Raw genomic sequence first — 10,641 nt, 5'->3', positions numbered from 1 at the left:
ACCGGAGCCCAGAGACCCCAAAACCCAGAGAACCAGAGCCCAGGCACCCCATAACCTGCAGAGCCAGAGCTCAAAGACAGCAAAACCAGAGCCCAGAGACCCCAAAACCAGGAGGAGCTGAACCCCAGAGAGCCGGAACCCAGAGACCCCAAAAAACAGAGCCCAGAGACCCCAAAACCCAGAGAGCCGGAACCTAGAGACCCCAAATCCTACAGAACCGGAGCCCAGAGACCCCAGATCCTGCAGAACCGGAGCCCAGAGACCCCAAATCCTGCAGAACCAGACCCCAGAGACCTGAAAACCAGAGAGCCAGAGCCCAGAGACCCCAAAACCTGCACAGCTGGAGCCCAGAGACCCCAAATCCTACAGAGACGGAGCCCAGAGACCCCAAAACCCAGAGAGCCGGAGCCCAGAGACCCTGAAACCCAGAGTTCACATACCCCAAAACCAGAGAGCCAGAGCACAGACACCCCAAAACCTGCACAGCTGGAGCACAGACATCCCAAAACCCAGAGAGCCAGAGCCCAGAGACCCTAAATCCTGCAGAACCAGAGAGCAGAGACCATAAATTCTGCAGAACCAGAGCCCAGAGACCTGAAAACCAGAGAGCCAGAGCCCAGAGACCCCAAATCCTGCAGAGCCAGAGCCCAGAGACCCCAGAACCTGAAGCCCAGAGACCCCAAAACCTGCACAGCCAGAGCTCAGAGACCCCAAATCCTGCAGAGCCGGAGCCCAGACACCCCAAAAACTGGAGAACCAGAGACCCCAAAACTGGAGAGCTGGAGCCCAGAGACCCCAAATCCTGAAGAGCCGGAGAACAGACACCCCAAAACCTGGACAGCCAGAGCCCAGAGACCCCAAAAGCAGGAGAACCGGAGCCCAGAGATCCTGAAACCCGGAGAACCAGAGACCTGAAACCCAGAGAGTCGGAGCCTAGAGACCCCAAAACCCAGAGAGTCGGAGCACAGAGACCCCAAAACCCAGAAAGTCGGAGCACAGAGACCCCAAAACCCAGAGAGTCGGAGCCCAGAGACCCCAAAACCCAGAAAGTCGGAGCCCAGAGACCCCAAAACCCAGAGAGTCGGAGCACAGAGACCCCAAAACCCAGAGAGTCGGAGCACAGACACCCCAAAACCCAGAGAGTCGGAGCCCAGAGTTCCTGAGAGCTGCAGCCGGGACAGCAGAGCCCTGAAACCCCGGGAGCTCTGAAACCTGGGAGCCCCCAGGAGCCCCAGCCCAGGCCGGGGGGCAGGAGCCACATCCAGCCCCGTGTGCAGAGGGAGGGACCCTCACCCCAGCACGAGCGGTGGGTGAGTACCTGGGAGCCCCAGAATCCATGGGGTTCCCTTCATTTCCCCCTCCCCTTCCCCCTTTACCCTTCCCTGTCTGACAGGAGTGGGGGCAGGGGAGGGGATGGTCCCACCTGGGACAGGGAGGAGCAGAAGCTTTCCCACCTTTCTCCACCTTTTCCCACCTTTCCCCACCTTTTCCCACCTTTCTCCACCTTTTCCCACCTTTTCCCACCTTTCCCCACCTTTTCCCACCTTTCCCCACCTTTTCCCACCTTTTCCAGCCTCGGGAGGAGGAAGAAGCTGCCGCAGGACTTTGGGGTGTTCCCCCAGATCCCTGGCAGCTCTCTGGGGCAGGTGAAGCCACCTGGGGGATGAACCCAGAGCCCACCCCGTGACTCCTGTCACCTGCTGAAGAAGTGTCCCCAACAGTTTGGGTCCCCTCAGGGACCACCAGGGGCTTAGGGGGGCAGCCAGGTGTCACCTGGAGATTTGGGGACCCTCTGTGGGCTCCAGAGAGGTGATTTCACCTGGCCCATCCCAGGATTTTAGGGTTTCAAAGGGGCTGAGAGGGGGTGAGAAGAACCCCAGAACCCTAAATCCCCCCGGGGACCCCAGGTTGGTGACAGCCCCTCGTTGTCCCCCGTGCAGCATGTGGCAGGTGTGACCCTCCCCACCTGTGCCAGGTCACCATGGAGCCGTGCCCGGGGCAGCCCCAGGAGGCCCTGCTGACGGTCAACGAGCAGGTACGGCCCCCCAAAACGGGCTGGGACCCCAAAACGGGCTGGGACCCCAAAACGGGCTGGGAGCCCAAAACGGGCTGGGAGCCCAAAACCGGCCCGGGCTGGGACCCTAAAACCGGGCTGGGACCTCAAAACCGGGCCGGGGCTGGGACCCTAAAACCGGATTGGGCTGGGACCCTAAAACCGGGCTGGGAGCCCAAAACCGGACCGGGATGGGACCCCAAAACCAGGCTGGGACCCCAAAACGGGCTGGGACCCCAAAACCGGATTGGGCTGGGACCCTAAAACCGGGCTGGGACCCCAAAACCAGGCTGGGGTGGGACCCCTAAACCAGGCTGGGACCCCAAAACCAGGCTGGGGTGGGACCCCTAAATCGGGCCAGGGGTGGGACCCCAAAACCGGCCAGGGGGGTAGGACCCGCACCCCAAAACCAGGCTGGGGAGGGATCCCAAAACTGGGCTGGAGAAGGGGACCCCAAAACCGGCCGAGGTGGGACCTCAAATCCAGGCTGGGCTGGGACCCCAAAACAGGGCTGGGACCCCAAAACCTGCCATGGGGTGGGACCCCAAAACCGGGCCGGGGGTGTGACCCACCCCCGCTGTGTGCCCTGGGATGGGCTGGACACCTGCAGGAGATTTGGGGGGGCTCACCTGGCCCTGTGCTGCACCTGTGGGGCTGGGGGGACGCTGCAGTGGGATTTTGGGGTGGTGTTAGTTTGGGGTGCTGTGGGTGGGGTGATGCAGGTGGGGCAGTACTCGCTGTGTTTTGGGGTGCTGCACGTTTTGGGGTGCTGCACGTTTTGGGGTGCAGCTCGATGGGTTCATACAGGCTCAGGTGGAACAGCCAGGTTTAATAAATCATTAATTAATCCTCAGTTTTATAAAGGACGATGATAGGAGACAAGGACCACAGAGCAAAGGTGTGAAAAACACATTCACTGTCCTGTGAAAATTTAAAAAGTTTTATAAAGGATGATAGGAGACAAGCAGAACAGAGCAAAAGTTATGTGAAAAACACAGTCAGTGTTCTGTGAACATGTCAAAAATTTAATAAAAGACAATAGGAGACAAGGACCACAGAGCAAAGGTTATGTGACAAATACGTTCACTCTCATGTGAAAATTTAAAAGTTTTATAAAGGATGATAAGAGATAAGGACCACAGAGCAAAGGTTATGTGAAAAACATGTTCACACTCATGTGAAAATTTAAAAGTTTTATAAAGGACAGTAGTAGACAAGGACCACAGATCAAAAGTTGCATGAAAAACACGGTCACTCTCATGTGAAAATGTAAATTATAAAAAGTTTTATAAAGGATGATAGGAGACAAGGAGAACAGAACAAAGGTGTGAAAAACACAATCACTTTCCTGTGAAAATGTGGAATTTAATAAAGAACAATAGGAGACAAGGACCACAGAGCACAGCTCACGTGAAAAACACGTTCAGTCTCCTGTGAAAATGTAAAAAGTTTAATAAAGGACAGCAGGGGACAAGGAGCACAGGACAAGGGTTATCGTGGCATCAGCCGAGCCCACGCTGTTATCTTCAGGGATACCCCTTAAATACCTTTGCCCTTACATCATCGCTTTGCATTCATAGCCCTTATGCATATGCATGAACTAGTTTGCATATTCAACGACCTGTTTTGCATGGCCCCTCCTCAGGGCCGCCTTTTTAGAGCCGGCTGTTTGTTGTCTTGATTTTGGCTCCTTCTCTTTATCAACTCCAGTTTTTGGGCCTGGCCCTCACTGCCTTCAGAGGTGAGTGCTGTGAAAAACGCCAATCACTTGGTTTTAAAATTTTAAAAGTTTAATGATAATAAAATGGTTATAAAAATAGCAATATAATTAGAGTAATAATAATTTGGACAATTAGGATTAGGGAAATATGAGACAATAAAAACAAAGAGTTACAGACAGTCCAGGTACCTTTTCTGGGCAAAATAAGCCCAAAAAAGGACCCACATTAACAGAGGATTAACCCTTAAAAACAACAGCCTGTTGCATATTCCTACACTTCATCCATGATGCATAAATTCCATTCAAACACAGGATTCTGGCTGGGCAGTGTCAGCTTCTTCCTCCGAATCCTGATGGCTCTGCAGGGCTGAGCGAGGTGGGAATGTGAAAAACGCCAATCTCTTGGTTTTAAAATTTTAAAAGTTTAAGAGTAATGAAATGGTTATAAAAATAGCAGTGAAACTAGAGTAATAAAAATTTGGACAAAGTAAAGTTTATTGGTAGCTCACACATATTTATGTTGGTGTTAATGAAGCTTATACATATTGCAAAGCTGAGCTCATTATTGGTTAAACACACAGGAATCAACCACACCTACTTCTATGCTCTAATGATTATTTTGTTTCTACATCTACATTCCTGTGGCTATTCTACCTAGGCTATCTTCATTTTTCTGGCAGAAGATTCTCTCCCCCATCTTCACGTTGCAGCAAGGTCACCATGACCCTTGTCAGTGATTGGACACTGCCTACTTAATCCCCAGCTTGTCTCCTTGAAACTTATCCAAGGGTATCGTGTCCAAGTGACCTTTCTCAGCCAGCCAATTATCACAAAGCTCTCCACACAAAAGTTACCGTTTAACTACAAAACTACTTTTACCATCCTGTTAAAATGTTAATGCAGCACTACTAATCAATACAACATAATACATCCCGAAAACATCTGTGCAGAGCCGTGAGATATGCACACCTCACAGTGCTGAGGGTTGGCAGATCTGCACAGGTGTGCTCATTGTGTGTGCTCACGTGCACAGGTGTGCTCATCTGCACAGGTGTGCTCATTGTGTGTGCTCACGTGCACAGGTGTGCTCATTGTGTGTCCCCACGTGCACAGGTGTGCTCATTGTGTGTGCACAGGTGTGTTCATTGTGTGTGCTCATTGTGTGTGTGTCCCCCCCATGTGCACAGGTGTGTTCATTGTGTGTGCTCACATGCACAGGTGTGTTCATTGTGTGTGCTCATCTGCACAGGTGTGTTCATTGTGTGTGCTCATGTGCACAGGTGTGTTCATTGTGTGTGCTCATGTGCACAGGTGTGCTCATTGTGTGTGCTCATCTGCACAGGTGTGCTCATCTGCACAGGTGTGCTCATTGTGTGTGCTCATTGTGTGTCCTCACGTGCACAGGTGTGCTCATTGTGTGTGCTCACGTGCACAGGTGTGTGCTCATTGTGTGTGTTCATTGTGTGTCCCCACGTGCACAGGTGTGCTCATTGTGTGTGTTCATTGTGTGTCCCCACGTGCACAGGTGTGTTCATTGTGTGTGCTCACGTGCACAGGTGTGCTCATTGTGTGTGCTCACGTGCACAGGTGTGCTCATTGTGTGTGCTCATCTGCACAGGTGTGCTCATCTGCACAGGTGTGCTCATTGTGTGTGCTCACGTGCACAGGTGTGCTCATTGTGTGTGCACAGGTGTGCTCATTGTGTGTCCTCATGTGCAAGGTGTGTTCATTGTGTGTGCTCATTGTGTGTCCCCACGTGCACAGGTGTGTTCGTTGTGTGTGCTCACGTGCACAGGTGTGTTCACTGTGTGTGCACAGGTGTGTTCATTGTGTGTCCCCATGTGCACAGGTGTGTTCATTGTGTGTGCACAGGTGTGCTCATTGAGTGTGCTCACGTGCACAGGTGTGCTCATTGTGTGTGCACAGGTGTGCTCATTGTGTGTGTTCATTGTGTGTGCTCACGTGCACAGGTGTGCTCATTGTGTGTGCACAGGTGTGCTCATTGTGTGTGCTCACGTGCACAGGTGTGCTCATTGTGTGCTCACGTGCACAGGTGTGCTCATCTGCACAGGTGTGCTCATTGTGTGTGCTCACGTGCACAGGTGTGCTCATTGTGTGTCCCCACGTGCACAGGTGTGCCCATTGTGTGTGTTCATTGTGTGTCCCCACGTGCACAGGTGTGCTCATTGTGTGTCCCCATGTGCACAGGTGTGCTCATTGTGTGTGCTCACGTGCACAGGTGTGTTCATTGTGTGTCCCCATGTGCACAGGTGTGCTCATTGTGTGTGCTCACGTGCACAGGTGTGTTCATTGTGTGTGCACAGGTGTGCTCATTGTGTGTCCCCACGTGCACAGGTGTGTTCATTGTGTGTGCACAGGTGTGCTCATTGTGTGTGCTCATTGTGTGTCCCCACGTGCATAGGTGTGCTCATTGTGTGTCCCCACGTGCACAGGTGTGCTCATTGTGTGTGCATTGGGTGTTATCCTATCCCAATGTGCATTTTAACACAAGCACACTGATATTGTACAGTGCAGTATCAGTATTGCACTGCTGTGTCTAAGCTTAATTAGCAACAGAAATAAAAATGATGTCTTCATAACAAAGTTATTTTAACATCCCACATATAAAATCCATTTTAATATCTGCAAAAAGCCAATATTTAATATGTGTCTATATCAGCTCTTGCACTGAGCTTAATTAGCAACAGAGACACAAACTATATCTTACAACAAGGTTACTTTAACATATATAGAATCCATTTTAATATTTGCAAAATGCCAATAATATAATGTTTATCTATATCAGATATTGCACTGAGCTTAATTAACACCAGAAATACAAACTATATCTTTATAGCAAAGTTACTTTAACACATATACAATCAATTTTAATATCTGCAAAATGCCAATATTATAATATGTATCTATATCAGCTGTTGCACTAAGATTAATTAGCAACAGAAATACAAATTACATCTCTATAGCAAAGTTACTTTAACACCACACACATAAAATCCATTTTAATATTTGCAAAATGCCAATATTATAATGTGTATGGATATCAGCTATTGCACTGAGCTTAATTAACACCAGAAATACAAACTATATCTTTATAGCAAAGTTACTTTAACACCACACATATAAAATCCATTTAATATTTGCAAAAAGCCAATATTATAATGTGTATCTCTATCAGCTACTGCACTGAGATTAACACCAGAAATACAAACTATATAACAAAGTTACTTTAACACCACTCATATAAAATCCATTTTAATATTTGCAAAATGCCAGTATTATAATGTGTATCTCTATCAGCTATTGCACTGAGCTTAATTAACAAATACAAACTATATCTTTATAGCAAAGTTACTTTAACACATATACAATCAATTTTAATATTTGCAAAATGCCAATATTATAATATGTATCTATATCAGCTATTGCACTGAGTTTAATTAACAAATACAAACTATATCTTTATAACAAAGTTACTTTAACACCACACATATAAAATCCCTTTTAATATTTGCAAAAAGCCAATATTATAATGTGTGTCTCTATCAGCTACTGCACTGAGCTTAATTAGCAACAGAAACAAACTATATCTTACAACAAAGTTACTTTAACATATATAGAATCCATTTTAATATTTGCAAAATGCCAATATTATAATGTGTATCTGTATCAGCTATTGCACTGAGCTTAACACCAGAAATACAAACTATATAACAAAGTTACTTTAACACCACTCATATAAAATCCATTTTAATATTTGCAAAATGCCAGTATTATAATGTGTATATATATCAGCTACTGCACTGAGCTTAATTAACATTAGAAATACAAACTATATCTTTATACCAAAGTTACTTTAACAGACTCCAAAACCTGCACAGCCCCTTATAAAATCCATTTAATATTTGCAAAAAGTCAGTATTATAATGTGTATATATATCAGCTATTTCACTGAGCTTAATTAACAAATACAAACTATATCTTTATAACAAAGTTACTTTAACACCACACACATAAAATCCATTTTAATATTTGCAAAAAGCCAATATTATAATGTCTATCTATATCAGTTATTGCACTGAGCTTAATTAGCAACAGAAACACAAACTATATCTTACAACAAATTTACTTTAACATATATAGAATCCCTTTTAATATTTGCAAAAAGCCAATATTATAATGTGTATCTCTCTCAGCTATTGCACTGAGTTTAATTAACAAATACAAACTATATCTTTATAGCAAAGTTACTTTAACACATATACAATCAATTTTAGTATTTGCAAAATGCCCATATTATAATATGTATCTGTATCAGCTATGCACTGAGCTCAATTAACAAACACAAACTATATCTTTATAACAAAGTTACTTTAACACCACACATATAAAATCCATTTATTATTTGCAAAATGCCAATATTATAATGTGTATCTCTATCAGCTATTGCACTGAGATTAACACCAGAAATACAAATTATATAACAAAGTTACTTTAACACCACTCATATAAAATCCATTTTAATATTTGCAAAAAGCCCATATTATAGTGTGTATCTATACTGGGTGGAACTGATTTTCACCCGGGGGAGAGGAGGAGGGAGAGCAGCAGGGAAGAGGGTGGGAGATGCCCCAGGGCTGCAGGAGTCCCTAAAAGCACAAACCAGGGAGCAATGACAATCCCATTCCCGCTCACCCTGAGCCCCAGAGACAGGAAAACTGAGAGCCTGGGGTCCATCCTTGGAACACTGATAATTCAGGGCTTTTCCCCATTGTTTCTTTCATCTCTCAATATCCAATTTCATTTATCAGCAAACCTAAAGTTTATTTGGAAAAGCAAATCTCTTTTTCCATTCATCAATCAGTGGAATCCTTTTTAATTTTAAAATTCTTCAGCTGGCTCTGCACGTACTCACCCCACCACACACTTCCAAAACTTTTCACCATTTCTACATTTCAGCCAACAAAAAAATTCGTGCCCATTGGCTATAAATTACAGAATCATTTTAATTACCAGTTTATCCTCTATTGGTTATTGATTTCTCTTCTTGTGCTGTTTCATTTCCATTTTCAGTCTCTTTATTGCCCTTTTCCCAGCCAGGGAGAGTTCCAGTATAGTCATGGACTGCTTCTTTATCTCTGGGCTCTGCAGAATGTCCTTGTGCTCCATAAATCCTGCATTCCTCACGTCCAATTCCAGCAAAAACATCTCCCTGTCCCAGGCTTTGTTTATTGAAAACCATCGAGGTTTTTCAGCACAGCTCCGAGTCTGAGCCACTGCCCCAAACTGGGCTCCCAAAATGGCATTTGGTGACAAACCTTGCCAAGGGCTGGCTGCACTGCCGGGGATTCGTGGAAAAGTTAATTAAAGCAATCATTAGGATGGTTAATAGGAAAGTTTTATCATTTCCCATGCAAGTTTGTGAGTGGTTCAGGAAGGGTTGGGTGTGCCAGGAAAATTCATCCACAAACACCAGAGGTTTGTGTGCAGAAAGGAGCCAGAGGAGTCCTTTTGCTTTATTGCAATAAAGGCAGAGGCCATGGGGCATCCCCTGGGATCTCTCAGATTTTTGGAGGATGCAGCCTCCTTTTTATCCCAATTTCCCTCTCTTTTTCCCCATTTCTGAGGTGCTTGAGAGGTTCAGACTCCACAAAACACCTGATACCAGAGATTCCCCTCTAATGTACAACCCTGCCCTTTAATTTTGAATTCTTATGGAATTTAGGGGTTTTCCCCATTTCTGAGGTGCTTGAGAGGTTCAGACTCCACAAAACACCTGATACCAGAGATTCCCCTCAATGTATAACCCTCCCTTTTCATTTTTAATTCTTATGGAATTTAGGGGTTTTCCCCGTTGTTTCTTTCATCTTTCAATATCCAATTTCATTTACCAGGAAACCTAAAGTTTATTTGTAAAAGTTTATTTTATCTTTTTCCATTCATCCATCAGTGGAATCCTCCCCATTGTTTCTTTTATCTCCCAGTGCTGGTTTTATCCCCCAGCAGAGCCAGAGCTGGTTTGGAAACACAAATCCCTCATTGCTGTCAGGTGGGAGCAGGGAACAGATTTCCTTGTGTTTGATCCCTGTTCCCTCTGCAGTCCTGTCTGGGATGGGCCCCTGGGACATTTCCTTGTGTTTTTCCAAGGTCATTTCATTCCCTTGTCCATAACTCTGAAAACTCAGAAAAATCACCCCAAATCTAAAGCCTTCCAAGGCAAAACTGATACAAATTCCTGCAACTGGATGGTTCCAAACATTCATTAATGCTTGTACCAACTCCCGGGTTTAATTTGGTTCAATTCCCTGATTTTTAATTAGTTGAGACAAATTTATGCATAAGATAAATGTACATTTAACCTAAGAGAAAAATAAAAGCTTTTTCCACACCATTCTTTTTATTTCCAGTAAAAAAAAGATAAATCAACTTAGCAAAAAAACCCCCAAACTGACAGCAGATTAAATAGTCTGCTTTAGATAATTCTAGCAATATTTAGTTGCCCAACAAGCTGCTCACAATAAAAATTACTAAAATGATTAAATTGATAATAGAGGCAGTTCTTTTGGGGACACTTAAAAGTCTCATTGGTCCCAAACAGCTCAATCAGGTCCTAGAAAAGGGAAAATTCAGCCCAGGTTATTGAAAAGCAGGAAAAGGAAAAATCAGCTGAGGGCTGATTGAATTCCCAGCTCATTTTCTGCTCTGGCAGCTGCAGGGTGAAATTCTGGCATTGCTGGAGTGGCCACCCCAAATCCTGGGGTAACCTGGGAGCTTTCCCATCAAAGCCAGTGCACTCCCCACTCAGAACTGGTCAAACTGGTCAGTCCTGGTGGGTCTGGGAGGGTGAGAC

At 45.4% G+C, this 10,641-nt stretch overlaps 1 protein-coding gene across 3 annotated transcripts in view; it reads left to right on the top strand.

The window, feature by feature from the left end:
* The first annotated feature begins 208 nt into the window (after positions 1-208).
* The window catches only part of POU6F1 (POU class 6 homeobox 1), a 31,433-nt gene continuing 21,000 nt past the window's right edge, over positions 209-10,641 (top strand). For 2 of the 3 annotated variants that reach the window (XM_066567674.1, XM_066567676.1), the window contains exons 1-2: positions 209-1,310; positions 1,941-2,035. In XM_066567674.1, coding sequence (XP_066423771.1) covers positions 1,982-2,035 — 54 coding nt within the window. In that variant the 5' untranslated portion in view covers positions 209-1,310; positions 1,941-1,981. The remainder of the gene's footprint in view (positions 1,311-1,940; positions 2,036-10,641) is intronic. The other variant, XM_066567675.1, reaches the window with a different exon arrangement.

This window comes from Molothrus aeneus, chromosome 30 (assembly GCF_037042795.1).
Source record: "Molothrus aeneus isolate 106 chromosome 30, BPBGC_Maene_1.0, whole genome shotgun sequence".
Classification (NCBI taxonomy): Eukaryota; Metazoa; Chordata; class Aves; order Passeriformes; family Icteridae; genus Molothrus; species Molothrus aeneus.
The sequence above is the reverse complement of the archived record's forward strand: the minus strand, read 5'-3'. Positions and strand labels throughout refer to the sequence as shown.